Genomic DNA, 26,973 nt, shown 5'->3' with positions numbered 1-26,973 from the left:
TAGCTACTTACCACTTACCATACATTCTTATTTCTCAGCCAAACACCTATTTAGTTGCATGAATGCTTATAGTTTACTACTATAATTGTAAATTTAGTATAAGATCGACCACGTATTATTCTTTCAATGATTTTCTGATGCACCCAAAAGTTGTATATAGTCAACTCTTTTTTAATTCCTATTTAATGATAGCATAATACTCTCAAAGGGATTGCCTCAACCCAATATCTATTAACTGGCTGACCACTATCTGGCCTACGGCGTGCTCACCCTCCGCGTCCACGCGATGGTGATCGGGCGGACTGCACTCCCCCGGTACTTATCCGGCCACGATCGAAATCTCCACCCAGTGGCCAGTACCAACCCGCGGCGCACCTCGCATCCATTTCCGGCCAGCGCCGCACCCGTCCAACATCCATCTCCATTCTCTAGCCGCCGGCGAGCCCTGCCCCGCACCCATACACCGTCGTCGACGCGCCCCGCCCTGAATCCATCACCGGCCTCCGGCGAGCTCTGCTAGCCTCCACTCCGGCCGACAGCGCCCTTTTCCGCACCCAATCTCCGGTCGCCTCCTAAAACTGGAATCCGTCGCGTCCGAGCAACTGGGTTCGGTGCGTGCCTGGTCCAAGGCGGCGGCCGATGGTGTATGGGCCAAGATCGGGTGGAGGGTCCTGGTTGCCGCGCGCGGTGGAGGGCCCAGGCGGCCGGGCGCGGGCAAGAAGAGGGTATGGCTCCACCAGCCTGGCGTGGTTCATGGGAGGGCATGGCTGCTGCTGTCCGCGCGCGCGGGAGGCGAATGGAGGGTCTTTGCTGCTGGTGGGCGCGGAAGGGGTTCCGCTGGTGGTCGCTTGTCCTCGATTTGCCGTCGACCCGTCATAGATTCTTGCTCGTGGACTCGCCGGAGATATATAGGTGAGGCTGAGGTGCTCTGGCCCCGCCATAGATCCTTCCTCGCGGACTCACAAACGTTGTAGCTATATAACTATCAACTCTGCATGTCAAGTTTATTTTCCAACCAATTATGGTTCGTCCGTAGAGAATTTGTTGCCTGATTCATACAAAAATTGTTGCTTGTTTCGTAGCACTTATCAACTGCAGATCTATAAATTGCGATTTAGGTTAGTTTTCCCCGTCGTGTTGTTCTAATTTATCTCACCCACCAACAATTCTTTTGTGTGGCAGGATTATCTAAGGTTTTCCAGTGCATATGAGAGGTTGTTTTTCTTCTACTTGACGAGTTCATGGTCACTTTTTCGTTCTGAATTTCAGTGTATGATTTCTTGTTCACTTCAGTTTCTTTTGTGTATCTGTATCAGAGATTGGTATAAGGAGGATTAGTGCTATAGTATTTTTAGTTTCAACATTGTGAACAATCTGGATTGTGGTTCATTTGTGTATGTACTGAGCTAGAAGTAACTGTCTGTAAATGGGAAGTTAGTCTTTGCCAAGCTAGAAATAATTGTATGTTCATGGGATGTTACTCTTTGCCAAGCTAGCAGCTATTATGTTTGATGGGATGATACTCCTTGTTAAGCTAGTAGTAATTTTTTGTGTAGTTTGATGTAAATCCATATATTAGACTAGACGTAATTATGTGTTCTTGGGATGTTACTCTTTGTCAAGTTAGAAGTATTTTCTTTTGTGTTCTTGGTTTAACATCCATATGTCAGAGTAAAAGTAATTACATGTTGGTTGGATGTTACTTCTTGCACTGTCAAACTTTTTGCCCCAAACCTGCTGCAACTTTTTTTGATTTTGTTGTCTCTGAACTAGGCTACTCATTAAGAGTAAGTGTAGTTTGGTCTGGATGTTAGTCTGCATTGCCCACAGTACCTGCTGCTACACACGGCGTTGCCATAAACTTTATTTGTACTTACTGCTGCAAAGTTGTTCTTTACCTCATGAATAGAAACACAAATATGATGAACTTGAGTCTGCTATCGGACCGAATACCCTTGTTTGCAACTGGATTAAGCCTGTCATCAGTCAAAAAACAAGTTATTCTGCTTCTGGTGTCTTCACATCATTTACCTATTGTAAGTTCTATATGATATTGCTGATTATTTGCATAACCTTTTTAGTATATCTTGTTTGATAATGATGCCATATAAAAGTATATACGGGCCAGCCCTATTTGATCTTTTAAGAATAGTCTACATATTGTTCTCTGTCAAACTCATTGTTGATCTTTTCTAGATTGAAGCAAGAGTAAACTGAGTTTCTCCTGAATTAGCAGTAGTGGAGTAGTATAGGCACAACCAACATGGCTCCTCGCCAGCAGGGCGTGCATCACTTAGCCATGAATCATCTGGGTACGAGCTTTCCTTCATCCAGCTGCTACCTGCCAGGCTGCTCCACCCACAGCGTAGATCTTTTTTGGTCTCTCGGTACTTAAGTAACCCGTCGTGTTTAACCAAGCGCGTTGCTAACTGGTAGCAAAGACTGTCGATGCTGCCTGAGTGCCCGTGTCGCTGCTGGTTCTTGTTCCTAGCCGTGTGTGCACTTACAAGTTGGTGTTTCACCTAGACTTGAGACGTGCTCTCAACCATAATTAAGTAGCTTTTACTTGTACCGAAGTAACTCTATGTTTTATATCGAAATAGTAACACTATATTTCCAGTCATATTGTAGCTTTTAATTTTATTGCGAAGTAATTTTATATTTTGAGCTATATAGTTGCTTTTACTTGTACCGAAGTAACTCTATGTTTTATAGTGATGTAACTTTATATTTTGAGTCATATAGTAGCTTTTACTTGTACCGAAATAACTATGTTTATAGCGAAGTAACTCTGGTCATATACTTTTACTGGTACCGAAGTATCTTTATATCTGAGCGAGAAGTAACTCTTTATTTTGAGACCTATAGTAGCTTATACTTCTCCCAAAGTAACTTTAAATTTGAGCCAGAAGTAACTCTACATTTTTAGACATACAGTATCTTATATTTGCATAAAAGTAACTTTATATTTTGAGCCAAAAATAACTATAACTAAGACAAAAGTAGTTTACATGTATCGAAATAACTTTATATTTTGAGCTAGAAGTAGCACATTTTTTGATATAATTCTATGTTACTCCAGATGTATGTTTATTTATCGGGAAGTTGATTTTTACGGAAATGAGTTTGTACACGCACACATGGGTACACGAGCTATCTCAACCACCCATTACTTCGTGATTCGGATAAGTAGCACATATGGGTTAAATTTTTGCATTTGCCTAAATCTGAATTTTGGAAAGAGAATCTCTGAAAAGGTAGCAGACAAGACGTGCCCGTCATGTTTCTGTGTAGCTACTTGTCGGCGAGCTCTCTCTCTCTGGTGTACGTCTACCTATCTTTCTCTTCAACCAGACGAAGCATAGTCTCCCATGTCTTCCTCTTCGTTCTCCCGAGCTTTTCTGCGGTGTCTATGGCAAGCTCCGACCTGGGAGCGGCAGCTCCAGTCTTCGGCCTTGACACTGTGCAGCTCGGAGGCCATGCCTCCCCGCCCCGGCTGTGCCCATCGCCGCCCAGCAGCTCCCGTGACTCCCTGCCCCGGTCGCACACGTCACCTCCATGGCCATGCCCGTGCCTCCCCGCCCCGGTCGCGCTCGTCGCCTACCCTGTCCGCGCCCGTGTCTCCACACCCCGGTCGCGCTCGTCGCCGCTCCGGTCTAGCCGCGTCCGTCGTCTCCTCGTCCTGAGTTCGTGGGAGTTGCAGCGCAAGCCCGGCGGCCTGCCGAGTTCGCGGGAGCTACAGGATAAGCCCGAGGGATGCGTGCTCACTGGCATGCAGAGGAGGCATGTGGCGAGGATGGCGGCTAACGCGGTGGGCCGGGAGGGCACGGCGCGGCTGGAGCGGTGCGAGTTCTTCGATGGAGGCAGGCACACGCGCCTGAGCTGTCGAGCTCGAGCTCGCCCTACGGCAGGGTATGGACGAGCGCGTCGTCAGTCATCTAATGTCAAAGTGCCATGTTCTCTGTCCCCCGTGGCATTTCTGGTAGCGGGTGGACGCGCAGGGGTGGCTGCTGAACTGGCCATCGTCAATTCGTCATGGTCGACCGGCGGTGGCGTGTGTAGGCGGCAGCCTTCCGGAAGGAAGCCACCATTGTGCACAAGTTAACCAACATAATTTTTTTAGCTGAAACTAGCATCAATACATCGTCTCTGCGCGAGGAGTTTGAAGAGAAGATTCAGCGCTTGGATTTGAGATTGGCCTATGGGAGTAGTGTGATATGGCAGAAGGGCGAGGATAGAGGACGTGCTGGCCTGCACGCTGCGGCGACTGTCGGGCGTTCGCTGGCCGCGACAAGCTGCCCGACAGGCGACAGCGGGGCTCCATGCGCTCGCCGCGGACCAGCGCACGTGGTGCGCGCGCTCTGCCTCGGCCCAACCCGAGTTCCTCGCCGCGTCTTCGCCGACGCGTCCCTTTCCCTTGCGCACACGCCGCCGACCAGGTCGGCCTCCTCCCTGAGAAGCTCATATTTGCGGTTGCGGTGGATGTGCCGGCTTTCCCGCGTGGTCGAGACGAACACGTGCTCCTCGCCGTTGTTCCACAGCTCGCCGCCGTCTAGGCCGTGGACTGCAAGAAGTTCGCCGCCGTTGTTCCACAGCTGAGCTGGCTGGTCGTCGACTCCGCCCGCGGCAGAACGATAGAGGACGTGCACGCGGACATGCTGGCCTGCGCGCTGCGCCGCCTGTCGGGCGTTCGCTGGCCGCGGCAAGCTGCGCGACAACGGGGACTTGTCGCTGACCCGGACACGTGGTGCGCGCTCTGGCTCGCCCAGTGGCTCATCCCGAGCTCCTCGCCGCGGTCCCGTGGTGCTGCGTCGCCGTCGCATCCCCTTCCCCGTGCGCGCATGCCGCTGACCAGGTCGGCCTCCTCCCCGGGAAGCTCATCTCCGCCGTGGAGGCGTTCTGCAGGGGCGCCCCCCTGCTGTCCGGCGTGACCGAGACAACTGCGTCCTCCTCTTCGTGGTTCCGCACTCCGCAGCTCACCATTCCAAGTCAAGGCCGCAGCCTTCTCTCGAGCGAAGCTCGAGCTGAGATTAGCATGTCATGGACCCTACCCGCGGCCGGACAAGGACAATGACGTAGCGAATTGACACAAAAGGCTATACCTATACACAACGCGAGATTCTTGGGGCCCCAGGTCAAAGGTACATGATGGGTTTGACCATTACTACCTAACGATGGGACATAATGTGAAAGAGGCGCTGAGAGTGGAACATATTGCACGAATCTCGAAGAGGAACATGTGGACAGGATAGCTTCCATACCCATACCTGCGTGTACAAAATCCATTCTCTTGATTTTTATTTGTAGTAAGTCAATGTTTTACTAGTCACGCCATTTTGTGGGATGTAAGCAATTGGTAAAGCATATGCAGCTTCATTTATATCCTCAAATAAACTTCTGCTTAGGTGATTACTCTAGACCACAATGAGCAAAACGGTTGCAGCTTAATCCCACATTCACACTAGAAAACAACGAACAATACAGACGAGCAGTGGTGGTAGGAAGTAACTTTTCTACCGGTCCATGGATCTGGACAGCATGCGGTGTGGGCGAGCGCGTGAGCCTGGAGTCGCCGGTGGCTTTGTAGCTTTTGGATACAAGATGGAAACGTTGGGTTTTTTTTTTGGAATTTTGAAATCTTTCCTAAAATAGACTGTCCGAACTGACCACTTTTTAGACTAAAAAGTGGCTGACCACTGTGTAGTCGCATCCTTGCCTCAATGCCTCTGCCGTCCTCTTTTCTTGCATTTTGTAGGCATCGACACGCTGGCAACTTGCAATTTACTAGTCTCTAGAGACACACGAAATTTATTCGGTGTCAGTCTTCCAGAGCTTCCCATATCAAGGTTTATCTGACGTTTGTTTTATGACAGAGCTAGCTGGAGTCAGAACTTGACACTCCTGGTCTCCTGCTCCCAGAGCGCTACAGCTACTCAAATTAACAAAATCCGAGAACGGAGACTACCTGTGTGTAATCCCCTACGCGTGTGCCTCCGTACGCATATTTTACCTGGTGACAAAACGAATCTCACGGCGACGAATCGAGACCCGTCCGGGAAACAGCGCCGAAGCTTCACAGGTTCGTCAACGCTAGGCTGCAGTACACTTTACCACCTTTTGGTCCGGTAGATTTTAATCGCGGAGGGGGAGGGGGGACAAAATGGCGTGGTTTAGCAAGTGCCCGAGCACAAACATAAAGTTCAGTAACTATATATACGACGTACGTATGTACGCCCAAGAAAATAAACTATACCACCTACGTATTACGGCTGCACATATACACGAATAAAGCGAATGAGTTGTCAAAAACAATTGATCACGTACATGTGACCCCCTCTTCATTTCCACAGTAAATTGCAGCGTGGTACTCGCTTGACTATTTTGACACGCACGCAATGGAACGAAGGTCGTATATATGGCTCGATGAGGAGAGCACGTACAACGCGAGAAAAGCCCGATCCCGCATGATTGTCCGAACCAACGTACTACTCATGAAGTGGTATGGCTGCCTAGCTATAGCCTATAGGGTTATGGTCTAGTATGTGCTCGTTGTTGTCAGCATATTAAGGCCACATTTATATAGTACTTTTTTTGCGGGTACATTTATATGGTACTTGGGAAATTGATTGAGAAATTTAATCCGTGGATGAGGACTTTTGTGATGACCAAACAACAAATTCATTATTGTGATGCACATACATAAACCATATTCCGTACTACGTACCCCGATCACTACAGGAAAACGGTGAGATGCCGATGGCCAATAGCTATGCCGAGGGCCATTTGTTGAGACCACCGGCGCAGGCTCTAGATGGCTACGGCCGATTAAAAACCGTCAGCATAGCTTGGCCGTCGGCATAGTGAGATCTAAGCCGGTGGCCACCGTCGGTGTAGCTAGACCGTAAATATAGATGGTGCTATGCCGAGGGCTACCATCGGCACAGCTCGGCCGCTGGCATAGCTAGAACGAAACAATACAAAGGTTTTGTTTTATAGAAAAGAATCTTATGCATATGTCCTAACATAACATGATATACCGAGAGACTCCCGCTACCAAAATCATGACATAGTTTGTTCAAATGACCCTATATTACGTGTATGTGTGTATCTTGGGGTGCCAAGGAATGTTGATGTTGGGGTTTTGAATTGTCTTGTCACAGAAATCCATTATTTATTTTTTAAATGTTCGTAATGAGTTTTTTGTGAAGCACCTACCAAAAAAACAATTCCAAAATTTGACCATCCAAATTTTCAAGAATACTGGAACACATTGTGTGTACAAATATCCAACTGGTTGCATCTTAAAGTATGTCTAGGTACCTCTCACCAAAAGGGCAAATAGTGATCGATTAAGTTGGAAGGGGGAATTTTAATCTACAGGTGGTGCTGATAGTTTGCTCATGATTTATTCAAAAAATTATTTTTGGTTTCCCAAATATTTATTTCATCATAGATACATAAAATTTCAGCAAGATTCAGCCCCTAGGTCAAAAGTTAGTGCCCACCATTTTGGTAACATTTTATTTAATCAGGCACAAGTAATTCAAAAAATCAAAAAAATAAAACATTTGCATTATGTCATCATATGTGACCTAGTTGCTAGGAAAAATAACAAACTTGAGTATCCCAAATATTCTGGAACAACCTTCTTAGAAATGGCCTCCATTTACGAAATTTAATGGCTTTCGAACCAAATGAGCTATGTCATGACTAAAATCATGGCATCGTTCGTTCAAATAACCCCATATTATGCGTACGTGTGCATCTTGGGATGACAATGAATGTTTAAGTTTGGGTTTTGAATTGTCTTTGCACAAGAAATCTATTTTTATTTTCTAAGTATCAACAATGGTTTTTTCCTGAAGCACCTACTAATTTTTTTTTCAAAATTGGACCATCCAAAATTTAAAGAATACTAGAACACATTGTTGTACAAATAATCAACTGGTTGCCTTTCAAAATATTTCTAGGTACCTCTCACGAAAAGGAAAAATAGTGGTCGATTCAGGTGGAAGGGGAGCCATTTTGAACTACGGTTGCTTGATAGTTTCCTCACGATTTTTTTCAAAAAAATATTTTTAGGTTACCAACCTTTTGTTTCATCATAGATACATAAAAAGTTCTGCAAGATTCAGCCCCTAGGTTACAAAGTTCATGCCCACCATTTTGGCCACAATTCAAATCAGACACAAGTAAATTAAAAAATTAAAAAAATTCAAACCTTCGCACCGTGTCATCTTATGTGCTAGGAAAAAACTTGAGTTTCTCAAATATTCATGGCATAGTTTGTTCAAATGACCTACCAAGTACCAAGTTTTAGGGCTTACAAGCCAAATGAGCTAGGTCATGACTAAAATCATGGCATAGTTTGTTCAAATGACCCAATATTACGCATATGAGTGCATATTGGGGTGGAAGGGAATGTTGAACTTGAGTATCCCAAATATTCTGGAACAACCTTCTTAGAAATGGCCTCCATTTATGAAATTTAATGGCTTTCGAACCAAATGAGCTATGTCATGACTAAAGTCATGGCATCGTTCGTTCAAATAACCCCATATTATGCATACGTGTGCATCTTGGGATGACAATGAATGTTTAGGTTTGGGTTTTGAATTTTCTTTGCACAAGAAATCTATTTTTATTTTCTAAGTATCAACAATGGTTTTTTTCCTGAAGCACCTACTAAAAAACAATTTCAAAATTGGACCATCCAAAATTTAAAGAATACTAGAACACATTGTGTGTACAAATAATCAACTGGTTGCCTTTCAAAATATTTCTAGGTACCTCTCACGAAAAGGAAAAATAGTGGTCGATTCAGGTGGAAGGGGAGCCATTTTGAACTACGGTTGCTTGATAGTTTGCTCACGATTTTTTTCAAAAAAATATTTTTAGGTTACCAACCTTTTGTTTCATCATAGATACATAAAAAGTTCTGCAAGATTCAGCCCCTAGGTTACAAAGTTCATGCCCACCATTTTGGCCACAATTCAAATCAGACACAAATAATTTAAAAAATTAAAAAAATTCAAACCTTCGCACCGTGTCATCTTATGTGAACTAGTTGCTAGGAAAAATAACAAACTTGAGTTTCTCAAATATTCATGGCATAGTTTGTTCAAATGACCTACCAGGTACCAAGTTTTAGGGCTTACAAGCCAAATGAGCTAGGTCATGACTAAAATCATGGCATAGTTTGTTCAAATGACCCAATATTACGCATATGAGTGCATATTGGGGTGGAAGGGAATGTTGATGTTAGGGTTTTAAATTATCTTTGCACAAAAAATCCTTTATTTATTTTCTAAGTGTCTATAATATTTTTTTTGCAAAGCACCTACCAAGAAAACAATTTCAAAATTGTAACATCCAAAAATTTAGGAATATTAGACCACATTGTGTGTACAAATAACCAACTGGTAGATACACTTTTGGACCTTTGTTAGTAGTATCGAAGAATATCCTAACGACGAGATCATATAGGATTGATATTCTTCCATGGAAGATGGAGAACAAAATTTATCGAAGTGTCTTCGAGTCGATCTAGTAAAGAACAAGTTACCATTTTAGATCAATTCCAATTTTTGCTCTTTTTATTTTTCGGGTTGGAACAAAATATAGAAAGAACAATTCTGCTTTTTTTGGAACAATATTTGCTTCCTCGAAATGAAACATAAGTTTTAGCTATAAATGAATAGTTGTTTCTGTAAGAAAAGTACGCCATACCTAACCACAGAGCTATTGCAATACCGATTAAATAGACGGCCGTGACTTGTAGCTGGTGGGCAAGCAAGTAGATATTGAGGTTTGTTGACAACATACCAAATCAATACCCTAGAAATCAAGAAGAGAAGGACCATTAACTTGTCGTGTACCATGAGAAGTAGGAGTAGCACTACTTGAAACACTAGAAAGAAGCTCGAGCTACTACAGTTGCAACATTGTAGTAGTTTACTTTGTCTAGTATTCTTGCCTTTTGAGTTTCAACAGAATTTTCTATTTTTGCAACTGACCCGCAACCAAACAGCAGTACTCGTCGAAGGGGACAAAAGTTTTGCTTGACTAATCTCTACAGTATTACTATTGTTTTCAGATCATCTATACAGTATGCAACCCACTACACTACTCCATAATCTTAAGACAAAGTATGTTGCAACTACTACCACACATTCTTCTCACAAATTATGTTCTTACACACGCCCGATCGGCTGCCTGCTAGTACTGGTCACGAAATCGCACCACACACACCGCACCGACACCGTGCACATTATTTGATATACCAGTACTATTCAGGAAATCATGGAAATCAAGCATGTGTTGTTGACACTGTAGCTACCCTTTGGAAGTAATAATCCGGTACTTGGCCACGGAACACTCGTTGATCAGTGGCTGTGCTGCTCACTGTCTACAGTAATCGCCGAGCGTGACTGATGATGACTCACTAACCGGCGAGCGAGCGAGCGAGTAGGTGACCACGTACGTACAGCAGAGCGGAGGAGAAAGATCCATCCTGGCGAAACAGCTGAAATGCCCGCTGCGTGCATCCACTTCCACTGCACTACTTAAGCTGACCTCCCCACCCCCGCCAGCCGTCCACCTGCCCCAGCGGCCGCCGGCAGCCGCCACCTCCCTCCCGCGCGCCGCCCACCTCCGCATCACTCCAGCCCAGGCATAAAACCTAGCTCAGTGGCACGACCACGACCCCCACATGCATTTCCCACGGACGCGCGCCACTCGCCGCCGGCACTGAGTTCATTCCAGCACGCTAGCTCCTGCTGCCTGGCGACCTGAGCAATGGGGTCGGCGGCGCCGCTGATGACGCTGCGGGACCTGCTGGAGCTCAAGTGCGAGTCCAGCTGCAGCGACGGCTTCCGCTCCTACCCGCGCCGCCTCCCCCGGCATGTCGACGACGGCAAAGCACTGCAGGCGAAGGAGGCGCCCGTGCAGCTGCTGATCGAGTCCGACCTCCGCCGGAGCCCGTCGCGGACGCTGTCCTCCATCCTCTTCCCCAGGAGCCCCGGGTCGCTGGCCACCGTCTCGCGCCTCACCAGGAGCCTCTCGCGGCGGCTCGTCTTCTGGAGACGCCACCGCGGGGACGACGACGAGTACGGTTGGAGCGTCGGCGACGAGCGGGACTCGCTCGGCCTCCCGTCGCCCGTCGTCAGCAGCTGCTCCGCGTCCCAATGCTCGGAATCAGTTGCAGAGGTCGCCGACCCTCTCGTTCAACCGGAGGAGCTGCAGTCCGGCGCCTCGGATGAGTCCGAAAAGCCGTCGCCGTCGACGTCCTCGGCCTGCACGGGGAGTGCCAACGACGACGCGAGCGACGGCGTCGCCGCCGGAGACGGGCACACGGTGAGCACTTCTCAATCACTCTGCATGTTTGACCAGTTGCCTGTTGCCCCTTGCATCGCGCGTTAGTAAATGCCTGCTCAATCATTGCGCGCGATTTATTTGTTGGTTGGCGCGGCGATAAATACAGTAGAGTTTGGTGATCGATCGCTGTGCCCGTACGCGCCATGCACATACTACATGGTGCGACGGGCCAAAATTTTCTATTCGCATTGCATTTCAAAATCAGAACAGTAGGAAGAGCACAATCCGCACATCTCCGTCACTATCTCCTTTAAAAAACACATCTCTGCCACTGGCAAATCTGCAAAATCTTTCTTTTTTTCTTCCTTTTGTGCTCCACGCTTACATTTTTTTTTCTAGCATTTGCGAACAAATTTTCTCTCAAATTTTAATGCCTTGGTAGCCAAAAGAAAACCCAAATGGTAGTAGTACCATGGTAAACCTTGAAGTAGCTATGCAGATTGATGAGACTGGATGGCATCTTTCTGTCGGTGAACCCAAAATATGCTCTTTTTTGAATTTGATTTGATTTGATGTGATGGAGATGATTAGTCTAGTAAGATTGTACCCGCCCGTGCGCGCGTGATGATCGACCACGGACCAACAGACGGCGAGCGTCTGCCGGCGTTAACTGCTTGGAACTCGCTGACAGGTGGACCTGTGCGTGCACATCGGTATTTTTAAAGGAAAGTGGCTTTGCGACGAGTACCTCAGAAATGGGAATGGCTTTTCTCCATGGCTCGGTGCTGTCAGTCAAGACACCCCTAGGCACTCGGCAAGCATAATGAGCGTGTATTTGCTCTACTCGCTTAATTCGGCTTATTACAGTAACAAACATAGCAAATCGTGATTTAAGCTCGTTATTGTTAACGCCGTAAACAAGCGAGCGGCGGGCCTCACGAGCAGCTCATTAGCTTATATAACTGTTTTTTGTGAGGTGAGGATCCCATCTTCTGACAAACTTGAAATGACCAAAACCCAAAGGCACAAGTGCACAACCTAACATGTAGCACATCCAGTCACCCAACGTGTAGCACGTTGTGCTGCCTATATATGCATAGCTTGCTTTGCTCCAAATTCTGATGCTAGTTTTGCTTAGCCAGATCCTGATGACTCCTTGGCCACAGCAACGATGATGCATATATGGATTACTTTAAATTGTTAGCAAATATATCTCTATAACAATTTTAGCGAGCAACTTATGAGCTAGTGCCCGCAAACACATAACGAACAAAGACAAATGATGAGTTTAGCTCGTTATTCCTGATAAGCTTAACGAGCCGAGCAGCTCTTTAGTTAGTCCAGCACTAGACGCCACCGCCAGAAGGTTATTAAATTTAGGAGTAACGAGAGTCACTATTCCGGGTGATCAGTGCCGAGTAACGCTACACATACGAAGGATTTCCTACGGAATTGAACTTACGCGCTGACGTGGAGGGAAGGCAGGGTTCTGCAGCCTGGAAATCATGGAAGGTGGGAGCAAATCATCCAACCGATTCCACCCACGTTTATCCGTAAAACTCCCGTAACCAAAACGGTCCGTACGTCTAGCTTTATTGATCAGTGCCCTACAGGCACGTCTGGGAGTCGAGTAAAGAGAGTCTAACGGTGGCATAGGTTCAAGTGAACCTCAAATGGGGTCACGAATTTAACTAGTGTGCCCTGCCTAGGCGCTCCTGGTGATTAATTTTCCTGCTGAACGAAGCAAAGCCCGTCATCAAGGTGACCTCGTGGAACACATAACTACGGCAGTCGACGAAGCGTACTTTTCCGTTGCAGCGACCATCCTGTTGAGGCACGATCGAGCGCACCAGGTAGGTAGCCAGCCAGCTGCCCCGAAAACGGCAGGCCACGTTCTGCGTGGCACAGCCGTCCGATGCAACGCACGCGATGCCGGCACTACGTCCGCCGGTGACCACCACCGCCATTAATGGCACCATGACCTGATCGATCCATCGATCGATAGATCACGTAGCTAGCGCGCGGTTAGCAGCGACCAAAAGGAAAATGCCAACAGTACGTGCTGTGGTCTGGTCATTTCCCTTCTTGGATCCGTCTCCACGCATGCGAGCAATTGTCTTTCGTCGTGGTCGTCTTCAGAGATGCAGATCCAGGAGAGGATCGTATCGAACCATCCGAAATGGCCTCCGTACTCTTTCTTTTTATGGCATTATTACCGATCGGCACCTTCTGCCGACAACGGGTTTTGTAGTAGAGCGCGCGCGGCCACCTGGTATTGTTTTTTTTACAGCGTTTTCACTCTTTAATTTGACAACAATGAGGTGGCTAATCGATCGATGGTGTATGATGCACTGCAGGCGCTGGAGGACGGCGACCCCGTGGGCAGCGGCAGCCTGGAGTCCATGGTTGACAAGCAGCAGCTCAGCCCGGTATCCGTCATGGATTTCCCCTTCCACGACGAGGACGACGGAGACGAACGCAGCGACGCCGGCACCTGCTCGCCTTCCTTCCTGCAGCGCCAGCACGATCTCGAACGTAAGCATTCGGCTCCGAGATTGCATACATGACCAAGTTTCCATTTTTTTCATAACACGCTGGAAAAAAGTTTGCAACTTCTTATTTCTGAGAAAGATTAGCCTGAACTATCAAATCCAAGTGGAAATTAACTAGCCAAAAAATAGCGTGTATGATTTCGAATTAGTAGATTATGAAATTACATTTTAAGACAAATCGAGTAATATTAATTTTGCGTGGTACATTTTCCCTGTCAAATTCAAAGAAGTTTGACTAATGACAAGCTAGAAGAACATTTACTCCGAATGGAGAGAGTTTTCCATATTTTTGGTCAAAGCCAAACTTTTCAACTTTGATTAAAGATACAAAAAAAACATAAACATATACTCCCTCCATTTCAATGAATAAGGCACGGTTGTTTTTCGTGTTTTATTTATGACCGATAATTAATCTATTTATATAAGAAATATTTGATATAAAATTGCTATCATTACAAAGTGTATTTCAACACGATGCTGACAATATCAGTTACTCCCTCCATACCGGTTAATTAGGCTATTACGTATTTTTTTAAATAACTACTAATTTGGTAATCAAAATATAAGATATATATCACAAAAGTTATATAATTAAAAGCTTCTTTTGAATATAAACCCAATGGTATAATCATATACTACCTCCATACCGGATTAATGGGCAATTACGCACTTCGAGAAATAAATTTGACTACTAATTTGGTCAATAAAATATAAGATATATATCACAAAAATTATATTATTGAAAACATTTTTTGAATACGAATCCAACGGTATAATTTTTGTGGCATATATCTCATATTTATTGATCAAATTTATAGTTAAACTTGTTTTTCGAAATGCGTAATTGCCTATTAATCCGGTATGGAGGTAGTATCTTTTTTTTTTGCCAAATTAATGGTTAATTTTTTATTCAAAGTGTGCAATATCCTAATAAACCGTATGAAAGTAATATGCACCGTACAACACCAAACACACACATTATGAAAGTATACGAAGCTTATAACAATATTTTGTTGACTATAAATATTGATACTACCTTTTTCCTACTCCCTTCGTTCACAATTACACTGCATTTTGGCTTTAGTATGATTTGGCTTTACAGATATTGATATTTTTCCTATACATTTTGTCAAACGTCATAAAATTTGACTTGACTCAAGCCAAAACGCAGGGTGAATTAAAATGAAGGGAGCATATGATTGGTTAACTTTGTTATTTTAACTAAAAGCTATAGACATCTTGTTTTGAAAAAGAGGGAGTACTAGTAAAACTGTTCCACAAATAGTGGTAGAAGTTCTTTCTTCCAAAGGATCAAATATAGTAGAAATCGAAATAGGTAGCCGAATAATCTTGGCAAGCGTGCCACGCCGGGAGGCCCACGGCGCTCTTCACGTCTCCTGCTCGGACACGACGCTACGGCCATTAAAACCGCACCAATTTTTCCAGGCCCCCATCGAAACCGTTGAGTGTGCCGGTGGACCACGGGCAGACAGACGCATTGCGGACAGAGCTTTCCGAACGGTGGTTGTCCTTGGACCTCCCGATTGACCTTCGCCTCCGTGCATTCATCGAGTGTCCTCGATCCATCCATCACGCATTGCCATGCTAGAAGCAGCGGAATCTAGATCCTGATTGACCTGTCGCATCTGATCGCGACGATTGTCCCGTCGTGTCCATCGATCAGATCACACGGTACTTCTTCCATAGGCATCGTGTGCAGTAAACAAAATCGACAAGTTTTTTAGTACCGATCAGTCTGTAGCATAATTTAATCCATCTGTAGTTTAACAATGCACAGCCCGTTGAATTTTAACCTCGTCGATGCAACTGCAGGGACGTCGTCGAGCTCGGCGCACGAGCCGCTGCCGCTGCCGCTGCACAAGATCCGACGGCTGGACGGCCTGGCGCAGGCAGCAGTTGACCCCGTCGATCTCGAGCCACGATTCATCGCGTCCGACGACTCCAGGCCGTCGTCGGTGTCGGGTGACACGCAGGCCCAGAGCGACTCCAGCAGCGCCAGCACCGACCACGACAGATCGTCAGCTACGACGTCGACGACGACACTGTCGACCGATGAGCAGCACCACCGGGGCGCCGATGATGAAGAGGGCGATCCTGACCACGCCAGGTCGTCAGAAACGACGTCGACGACACTGTCATCTACCGACCACGACAGCGCTTCAGCGACGACGTCGACGACACTTTCATCCGATGACCAACATCGGAGCGCTGATGATGGAGAGCGCGAGCCTGACGAGCACCTCCATTACCGCCTCCTCGAGGGGCTCCTCAAGGACGACGACGGCACGGTTGCCACTTCGGATGCTGCCGCGGAACGGCTGCTGCTCGACTTCCTCGCGGAGGGGCTCGGCCGGCTCCGGGAACTAAAGGTGGGGCAGGTGGTCGGCACGGTGAGGCCATCGAGCGACCACGACGAGTGGGCGCTGGTGCGTGCGGCCAAGGAATGGTTGCTGGGCGCCGGCACGCGGTGGGGCGTGGAGGACGTGCTGTTCGCCGGGCCGGCGGCGCTGGCGGACATGGACCGGGAGCGGCGGTGGATGTGCGTCGGCGAGGAGGAGCGGGAGGTTAGCGTGGCGGTGGGGGAGCTGCTGATGGACGCGCTGGTGGCGGAGCTGGTGAGCGACCTGGCAGCACGGTGTTGACGTGGGCTCGTTCTACGTACGTGCGTGTGCCGTGTGCCGCCGGTCGGCCGGTGTGGTTTTGGTTTTGTAGGGTTCCAAAGGGTGCCACTGCCACAACGAATGTACGTATGTGAAGTTGAGTGTTAACATGGCAAGACTGATATATGGTGTGTATACATGATGGGTTTTGTGGCTTCAGTTTTCGTTAATCATTTTTCCTATTATTACACCTCACCTGCGACACGCCGTGAACGACAATGACACGACATGATCGTCGGCAAACCCATCTTTTATCGCGCTGTGGTAGCCTAGTGTTTCCTCTACATCGATCTTAGGCTAGTCAATAGCTCCTGCTCTGAATACGGCAGTTGCTGCCTCTAGGTGCCTCGTCCCAGGGTGTTTGAGATTTATGTTCCTTATGTTAGTTCTTTCCCTAGTTTCAGTTAGCGGATGTGTTCCCGGTGTCAGCCATGTTTTCAGTCAGTGTGTCAATGTTCGTGTGAGCTGGTTACATTGCAGAGAAGCTGCTCTGCTGTGGCCAATGTTGCAGTCCCAGTGTGTCGATGTTCGAGTGGGCTGTAAGGTTGCAGAGAAGCTGCTATACTGTGCGCTTGCCTTTAGTTTCAGTCAGTTCGATGTGCAGCTTCCTATTGTGTTTCGTCTCAACCTTGGTTGTTATTTCCTGTTGCTCTGCTATGGTCTGAAGTCTGCTGTCTCTGCTTGCAATGGATATAAGCCTGCTTAACTGGAACCCAAGAGGCCTGAATAACCATGCAAGGGGACAATCTATTGGTCGGTTTGTCTCCAATCATGGATGCAATAAGGTTGTGCTTCAAGAAACTAAGCTGGCTGAGGTTACTGTTAGACTAGACTTAGTCCTGTACTTATCAGAACCTAGTCGTAGTCTCTATCCATGCACCGCATGGATCGGACGCTACTTCTCTCCTTCCTTCCTTGTAGCTAGGATCAGTAGCTACCGTCTTGTTTTTCTCCCTATATGTAACCTCTCTCTGTAATCATCTGAATATCAATACAATTGTGTTGTTGTGCATATGCACACGAAGTACCTTGACACCTCCTTTCATGGTATCGGACTTTTCGATCCCATCATGATTGGCACCACCGCCGCCACTAGCGCGAGCACCAACTCTGCCACCTCCTCCTCCACCACCTCTGAGACTTTCTCCCATGGTGCCCTTCCCCCGCGCCACAACTCCTTCACCCTCTCTGGCTTCTCTTTCAAGGGATAAATCCCGGAGCTCGATCTGCATCGTGGCTCCTACTCCCTCTGGCGCTCTCGGCTCGAGTAGAAGCTCGCCATCTATCAAGTGCTAGATCACGTGCACACGGACGTCACACGCCCAGGTGATCCCGAGTGGATCGCCGTCGACGCAATCGTCCAGTCGTGGCTCCTCGACGTTCTCTCCGTCTATTTGCAAGCCACGATCCATGCCGCCTCCACGTCGGCGCGCTCGATCTGGCTGGCTGTGGAATCCATCTTCCGCAACAATGGGATGACACGGGCCATGATCCTCGCCAAGGCGTTCCACCTCACCAAGCAGCTCGATCGTCCTCTGAGCGTCTACATCACCGAGCTCAAGGCGATCTCGGATGAGCTCTGTGACCTTGGGTACCCCCTCTCCACTCATGCCCTTCTAATTCAGCTTGTCTCTGGTCTGCATCAGCGCCACGAGACCGTGGGCAAACTCATTCAGCAGGAGGCCGAGACGCTCACGTTCGCCGCCGCCGTCGACAAACTGTCGATGGACGAGAAGATGTCCGGGAACGTGCCCACCGGAACGGCCACCGCCACGGCGCTCCTCTCCTACCGGCCACGGTCGCCTGCTCCCACCCCCACCCACAGCGGCCAAGGATCGTTCGGCTCGCCTGGTTCCCCCTCCCCCAACAAAGGGAACCAGAAACGCAAGCGCTTCTCCAACCATGGCGGCTACAACAGCGGGTCCACCTCGCAGGTGCCGCCGCAACAAACGCAGCAACGACCCACCTGGACTGGCATGGTCCAGGCCTGGCAGATGCCGATGCGTGGCGTCCTTGGACCTCGACCAGTGCCTCTGCCACAAGCCCACACTGCCTTCGCCCCTGCTTAGTTCGGCGGCACGCCCTACTACTACGTGCCTCCATCCGTCGCCAACGCCCCTAGATACGGGCAGCCTCCGCCGCCGCCTCCATCATACATCCTGCCCGCCCACTTCGGGGCCCCTCCGACTGCGACCGTCCCTGCTCCGCCGGACACAAGCTTTCAGCAGCAGGCCCTGATCAACGCCCTCCATGAGATGTCACTGCATAATCAAGGTGGATGGATTGCAGACTCCGGCGCCTCCTCCCACTTCACGGCCAACCAAGATACATTGCACACCTCCACTCCCTCCAGTTCTTTTCCTTTCCTCCGGTTATTGTTGGCAATGGCAATTCTATTCCTATTACTCATGTTGGCCAATCCTCTTTACCCCTTTCCTCTAGACCACTGTATCTCAACAATGTGCTCGTTGCTCCACAAATTATTCATGATCTATTATCTGTCCGCCGATTCACTACTGGCAATTCTATTTCTATGGAATTTGATCTTTTCTGCGTCTCCATCAAGGATCTTCAGACCAGGGCGGTTCTCGTTAGATGTGACAGCCAAGGCGACTTGTACCCCATCTATCCACCATCATCTGCACCAAGTTATGCTCTCTCGGCCATCACTCCTTCGAAGGACTTGTGGCATCAACGCCTCGGCCACCCTGGCGTTTCTTCTAGCTTCAATAAAAAATTCCCTTGTAATAATCTAGATAATTTATGCCAAGCCTGTCAACTAGGTAAACATGTTACGCTTCCTTTTAAACCATCTACTACACATTCTTCCGCTGCATTTGAGCTACTCCATTGTGATCTTTGGACTGCTCCTCTTTCTAGTAACTATGATATGAAATATTATTTGCTCATTATTGATGATTTTACACATTTCATGTGGACTTTTCCTCTCTGTTTTAAATCTGATGCTCAACACACTATCACTAACTTTCATGCATTCATCCGCACACACTTTAACCGTGTCATCGCCACCATAAAATGTGACAATGGTAAAGAATTTGACAATCTCCTAAACAGAATTTTTTTAACACCTCACGGCACCAAACTTCGTTTTTCTTGTTCATACACCTCATCACAAAATGGCAGAGCTGAACGAGAAATTCGTACGACCAATGATGTAATCCGCACCTTACTAATACAAGCATCTATGCCATCACATTTTTGGGCCGAAGCTCTTCACACCGCCACCCTCCTCCTCAACATTAGACCCTCTAAACCGATTAATCTCTTAACTCTGTATGAACTCCTCTACGACACCCCTCCTTCCTATGATCATCTCCGTGTCTATGGTCACACACTCACACTTCTCTCCTTCCTTGTAGCTAGGATCAGTAGCTACCGCCTTGTTTCTCTCCCTATATGTAACCTCTCTCTGTAATCATCTGAATATCAATACAATTGTGTTGTTGTGCGTATGCACATGAAGTACCTTGACACCTCCTTTCAGTTACCACTGCCATTGTCTCTGAAGCCTTGGGTGGACGCTTCGTAGGTAACTTCATTTTTTAGCCGGCTGTTGGTACTTGCGGTGGTTTGCAAGGATGACTTATGAATTGAGCTTTGATCCTTTGGCTTCCATTTCGTCCTGCTGCCTGTGCTTGTGGATGCTACCAAGCCAAGCCGCCAAGCGGGAGCCCCTGTGTTTTAGATCTTTGTTCCTTATGTTAGTTCTTCCCCTAGTTTCTGTTAGTGGATGTGTTGGCTGTGTTGGCCATTTTTTCAGTCAGTGTGTCGATGTTTGTGTGAGCTGTCAGGTTGTAGAGAAGCTGCTATGTTGTAGTCAATGTTGTGTGCCCATGTTCGAGTGAACTGTCAGGTTGCAGAGAAGTTGTTCTGCTGTGTACTTGCCTTTAGTTTCAGTCAGTTCGATGTGCACCTTTGAAAGTATAGAGATGGTAAACCTAGAGGGGGGTGAATAGGTTTCTACAAGTTTTAATTCTTTCTTTGCAATATTAGGCTTTGCGGAATATAAAGATGAGCCTAATGCAACTAGGTGAGACAACCTATATGAGAATACAACTAACTCGAGCACGAAGGCTCTCACAGGCAGTTAAATCACAAGTAAGGAGTTCGGTTAGAGATAACCGATAGCACGCGGAGATGAGGATGTATTCCCGTGTTCCCTTCCTTTGCAAAAAGGTACGCCACGTTTGGAGGGGTGGAGGTCCCACGAAGGATTCCCCACGCCACGAAGGCTCACCCTATTCTCCGGAGCCTATCCCACAAAGGAATAGCTCACTCACTTGTGGTAGACTTTGAGGTAGCCTCCAAACCTTCACAATCTTGTCCGGAGCAAATCCACAGCCCGGAAGCTTCCGGACCACTCTTGCCCACCTAGGGTTTCCCTAGGAACCCTAGAGAGCAAGATCTCGATGAATACAAGGGGGAATGATATTTGGCTTGGTAGAACAGTAGATCGGGTCCTTCTCTATCGTTTCCCTGGAGGGATTTGAGTTTGGGTGGAGGAGGAGGGAGATCTGAGGCTTTTGGTGTTTCTAGCAATGGAGTATGAGAGAGAGAGCTCAAGAACAGCTTGTAGTGTAGTGCCTAACTGTTCAGAGGTAGGAGAAGGGCTATTTATAGTGTTCTTCGAAATATGGCCGTTGGTCACTTGCCACCTCAGCTTTTCTCTCGACGAACCCGGTCAACCGGACCACAGACCGGACGGCCCGGTGCAGGGGCCGGTCGGACCGAGCCACAGACCGGAGGCCACTTTGCGTCGTCCAGGAGCACATCCGGTTGGCGCCCGGTTGGCGCCCGGTTGACCGGGCCACACGCCGGGCCCGCCGGTTGGGAGGCCGGTCGACCGGAACTTGTCCGGCGCACAGTTTGGCGCCTGGTTGGCGCCCGGTTGGCACCCGGTTGACCGGACGACACGCCGGCCCGTCCGGTCGGTAGGCCGGTTGGACCGGGCGGCAGACCAGATTTCTGCTATAGACCCCTTTTTGATTGTTGTCGAAGTGGGGGGTCTCCTTTAGCCTTCTTGTTCCCTTGATACACCATTTATACCTCTTTGCCTAATACCTGAGATAATCCTTATAAACGTATTAGGACAAATACTCTAGCACGGTGTCATTGTTACCAAAATAATGGATAAGGGTAAAATACCCTTACAATATCCCCCTTTTTGGTATACGATGACAAACCGAGCTAGAGTCACATATAGATATTATGATAAGCTCTAAACCTTGATTCCATATAAGATATTAAGACAGCTCCCCCATAATGTGTGCACTTGGAGAATTTGTGTTTGAATACAAAGTGCACCATTTGTGGAATATGAGAAGCTCCCCCAATATCTTTAGGAAACAAGCATGGTATGGACAAGTATAACAAGATATATAAGCATAGCATACATAATCATCCTAACATAGAGTGGCACACATAATAGTCGTCCATACATGAATTATTCGAAGTAGCAAATGGTTCTTGAGAAATCAAAACAAATAAGCACAAGCCACATAAGAATCAAATAAAGCAACACCCATGGCTTGTGACAATCAAAGAACCCCGTGGTCCGAGACTCTACTCTCTTCTCCCCCTTTGGCATCGGAACACCAAAAAGGCGAAGAAAAGAGGAGAGGTGCTACCGCTCCCATCAGTAGAACTCATGCCCAGGGGAATCTGAGCCGTCGCCACCATCACCATCGTCATCATCCTCTTCATCATCCTCATCACCGGCATCCTCTTCAATATCATCAGCAGCAGGAGCACGAGCAGCCCTGGGAGGAAGACCACCATGAGCGTACATGGAGAAGTCGAAGTTCTGGAACATCTCATCAGAAATGGGAGGCATCTCCCAAGCAGGTGCAATCACAGACTCCATCTCAGGGCCAGAAGGAGGAACAGGGACATTCCGTGTAGCCATGAACTCGTTCTGTCGCCTCCTTGTCTCCAGGTTCAAAGCAAGACTTTGATGTGCAACATCACTGGTATGCTTGCACATTTGCCATAAGCTTGAGAGGAAGCGAGCTGCACCGCGCTTGGGGCGCCGAGAATAGCTGGAGCTAGCTGCAGGATCATGGCGTTCCTTGGAACGGCGCTCAGAAGGCATCATGGAAGGGACTTCCGGACGTCCATCCTGAGTGGGGAACTTGAATGGTTCCATGATGACCTTTTGATCAAATACGTTGAGAGGAGGAGGAACTATGTGGTTGATGAGCCACTGAACATACTGAGCATAGTTGGGAGTCATGCGGCCCATAACTGAACGCTTCAGTTCACAATGAATGAGATCACATCCATCAATCTTCCTTAGCCTGTCAGGGTGGCAGTAGTACATCAGATTTAGGTGATAGTTCCTGACTTCACTGGTATCCCCAGACTTGCTGATGAGATTCTCGCGGAACAGCTTGGCAAGCACAAGGTATGAGTAGTACATCCCAGAGATAGTGGGAGGCCCAGCTGTAGGGTTCGAGGGATAGCAAAAGGAGATTTCACCTCGAGTCATCTTAGGCCGAGAATGGATTCTGAACCCTTGAGAACGGCCACCACCAAAACCCATGGCTTCACAGAACTGAGTGTAGGTGCATGAGTATTTCTGCTGGCCAGTCATCCAAGTGATAGTGCGATCCTCATCATCGTGGAAGAAGACGGTGCAATGGAATTGACGCACTAGAATGGGACAATAGATGCCGTCCTCTTGATCATCATCGGGCTTCAGGCACACAAGGTCATAGAGTCCCAAACCCTTCAAGGTCTCAACCACAAAGCGGTACTTTGTGGCTTCATGCAAGGTAAGCTCTTCACGGTTGATAGCCTTGGGCATCACAACAGCCCCATTCTTCATACACTCTTGAGTGTCATAGAAATCTTCCCAAAAGCGTGCTTGAGTCTTGGTCCAGAAGAACTTGTCCCCACCCGTGTAAGTCCGCTGCTCATAGCGATACGGATTGTCCTTCCTCAACTCCTGCCACTCAAAACGATGTGCCACCCCAACATTAAAGGTTGGCACCATTTTCATCATCCTCTTGGGCAGTTTGCTTGTCCTTCCTCTTACCGGCAACAGACTTGGTTCTTCCACCAACAGAGCTGCCAATGTCAGTAGTATGAGGTGCTTTGGAGGGTATGCGGCTACTAGAACGGCGGGGTGGATGCACCGTAGGCCTTCCTCTCTTGGAAACAGTGCCACGGTCCTCACCACTCCAATCATCTGTGAATCAGCAAAAGAGAGCGAGGATAGCAGTGGGGTAAGTGTACATGTCATCAGTAATGAGGGAAACCAAAAAGCATAGCATATATCCAAGTGTTTCGACGAGATTGTGCGAAAATCTGGGCGATCCGGCGCACAGACCGGTCAAACCGGGCAGCAGACCGGACGAGCCGGTTGGCGCCTGGTTGACCGGGCCGCACGCCGGGCCGGCCGGTTGAGGGGCCGGTTGACCGAGCTGGTGACCGCCGGATCTGTCGAATTTGTTAGATGTTGCCCAGAATTTCGACCACAAAATCATGCAAAAACTCATAAACTTGGACATAGACTATGGCAATAGAGTGGAGTGTGTGCATTGTGTTGAGGGACACTCTAATGGCATGAGTACTTACAAACCCTAACCCTAACCCTAAAATCTCCTCAAATCTTCTCAAAGATGTGCAATGTGTGATGAGGACTAGAGAATAGAGAGAAAGAGAGAACAAATTACCCGAAGACATGTTCCTCCTTGATCAAGAGAACAAGAAGAACACCTAGGTAGGGCTTGAAAGCCAAAAACTCCAAGATCTCCCAAAATAGCTTGAGAGGGACCAAATCCTTCGGTGGAGATGTTTCAAGGGACCCGATCTATGGTTTGGTGGAGTTTGGAAGGATTCTTGTGGTGGGAAGGTGCTAGATCGTGGTGGAGGTGGAGAGGGCGGCGGCCATGGAGGTTTGGACATGGGGGATAATGAGGAAGAAGACCCCAAGGGGTATCCTCTCCCAAAACATAACCAGCCGCGCGCCGGCCGGCGCCTCGGCCGACCGGGCTCGGGCGGGCCCGGCCAGCAGAGGCCGGTCCAACCGGGCCAGAGACCGGCCAGGGTATTTTTGCCCAGTTTTGTCCCGTTTTGCCTCGTTTTGCCCCTATTCTTTGTGTAAATGTGTATGAATGCTCAGATGATGACATGTACATATAGATAGATAGACGATGAGGAGATGAGCATAGACATGGGGTTGGAAAATGATGGCGTGTAACTCACACGTTCGTTGGGAACCCCAAGAGGAAGGTATGATGCGCACAGCAGCAAGTTTTCCCTCAGAAAGAAACCAAGGTTTATCGAACCAGGAGGAGCCAAGAAGCACGTTGAAGGTTGATGGCGGCGGGATGTAGTGTGGCGCAACACCAGGGATTCCGGCGCCAACGTGGAACCTGCACAACACAACCAAAGTACTTTGCCCCAACGAAACAGTGAGGTTGTCAATCTCACCGGCTTGCTGTAACAAAGGATTAACCGTATTGTGTGGAAGATGATTGTTTGCAGAAAACAGTAGAACAAGTATTGCAGTAGATTGTATTTCAGTAAAGAGAATTGGACCGGGGTCCACAGTTCACTAGAGGTGTCTCTCCCATAAGATAAACAGCATGTTGGGTGAACAAATTACAGTTGGGCAATTGACAAATAAAGAGAGCATGACCATGCACATACATATCATGATGAGTATAGTGAGATTTAATTGGGCATTACGACAAAGTACATAGACCGCCATCCAACTGCATCTATGCCTAAAAAGTCCACCTTCGAGTTATCATCCGAACCCCTCCAGTATTAAGTTGCAAAGCAACAGACAATTGCATTAAGTATGGTGCGTAATGTAATCAACAACTACATCCTTAGACATAGCATCAATGTTTTATCCCTAGTGGCAACAAGACAACACAACCTTAGAACTTTCATCGTCCTGTCCCCAGTGTCAATGCAGGCATGAACCCACTATCGAGCATAAGTACTCCCTCTTGGAGTTACAAGCATCTACTTGGCCAGAGCATCTACTAGTAACGGAAAGCATGCAAGATCATAAACAACACGTAGATATAACTTTGATAATCAACATAACAAGTATTCTCTATTCATCGGATCCCAACAAACGCAACATATAGAATTACAGATAGATGATCTTGATCATGTTAGGCAGCTCACAAGATCCGACAATGATAGCACAATGGGGAGAAGACAACCATCTAGCTACAGCTATGGACCCATAGTCCAGGGGTAGACTACTCACACATCACACCGGAGGCGACCATGGCGGCGTAGAGTCCTCCGGGAGATGATTCCCCTCTCCGGCAGGGTGCCGGAGGCGATCTCCTGGATCCCCCGAGATGGGATCGGCGGCGGCGGCGTCTCAGTAAGGTTTTCTGTATCGTGGCTCTCGGTACTGGGGGTTTCGTCACGGGGGCCTTAAGTAGGCGGAAGGGTAGGTCAAGAGGCGGCACGGGGGGCCCAGACCATAGGCCGGCGCGGCCAGGGGTGGGGCCGCGCCGCCCTAGGGTTTGGCCACCCCGTGGCCCCACTTCGTTGACTCTTCGGTCTTCTAGAAGCTTCGTGGCAAAATAGGACCCTGGGCGTTGATTTCGTCCAATTCCGAGAATATTTCGTTACTAGGATTTCTGAAACCAAAAACAGCAGAAAACAGCAACTGGCACTTCGGCATCTTGTTAATAGGTTAGTTCCAGAAAATGCACGAATATGATATAAAGTGTGCATAAAACATGTAGATAACATCAATAATGTGGCATGGAACATAAGAAATTATCGATACGTCGGAGACGTATCAGCATCCCCAAGCTTAGTTCTGCTCGTCCCGAGCAGGTAAAACGATAACACAGATAATTTCTGGAGTGACATGCCATCATAATCTTGATCATACTATTTGTAAAGCATATGTAGTGAATGCAGCGATCAAAACAATGTATATGACATGAGTAAACAAGTGAATCATAAAGCAAAGACTTTTCATGAATAGCACTTCAAGACAAGCATCAATAAGTCTTGCATAAGAGTTAACTCATAAAGCAATAATTCAAAGTAAAAGCATTGAAGCAACACAAAAGAAGATTAAGTTTCAGCGGTTGCTTTCAACTTGTAACATGTATATCTCATGGATATTGTCAACATAGAGTAATATAATAAGTGCAATAAGCAAGTATGTAGGAATCAATGCACAGTTCACACAAGTGTTTGCTTCTTGAGGTGGAGAGAAATAGGTGAACTGACTCAACATTGAAAGTAAAAGAATGGTCCTCCATAGAGGAAAAGCATCGATTGCTATATTTGTGCTAGAGCTTTGATTTTGAAAACATGAAACAATTTTGTCAACGGTAGTAATAAAGCATATGTATCATGTAAATTATATCTTACAAGTTGCAAGCCTCATGCATAGTGTACTAATAGTG

General features: G+C 47.6%; 1 protein-coding gene and 1 long non-coding RNA gene across 2 annotated transcripts; both read left to right on the top strand.

Moving 5' to 3' along the window:
• The first annotated feature begins 349 nt into the window (after positions 1-349).
• LOC127297360 (uncharacterized) lies at positions 350-1,512 on the top strand. The gene is made up of 2 exons (XR_007849096.2): positions 350-912; positions 1,183-1,512. It is a non-coding gene; the product is annotated as an uncharacterized lncRNA (long non-coding RNA).
• Positions 1,513-10,492: 8,980 nt separating this feature from the next.
• Positions 10,493-16,708, top strand: LOC127297359 (uncharacterized). The gene is made up of 3 exons (XM_051327668.2): positions 10,493-11,355; positions 13,674-13,851; positions 15,702-16,708. Exons 1-3 carry the CDS (start codon positions 10,798-10,800, stop codon positions 16,529-16,531), a joined length of 1,566 nt encoding a protein of 521 aa, XP_051183628.1. The 5' UTR covers positions 10,493-10,797; the 3' UTR covers positions 16,532-16,708.
• Positions 16,709-26,973: the final 10,265 nt, after the last annotated feature.

The sequence above is a fragment of the Lolium perenne genome, chromosome 4 (assembly GCF_019359855.2).
Source record: "Lolium perenne isolate Kyuss_39 chromosome 4, Kyuss_2.0, whole genome shotgun sequence".
In the NCBI taxonomy this organism is placed as follows: domain Eukaryota; kingdom Viridiplantae; phylum Streptophyta; class Magnoliopsida; order Poales; family Poaceae; genus Lolium; species Lolium perenne.
Note: the sequence above shows the minus strand (reverse complement) of the source record. Positions and strands in the feature narration are given on the sequence as shown.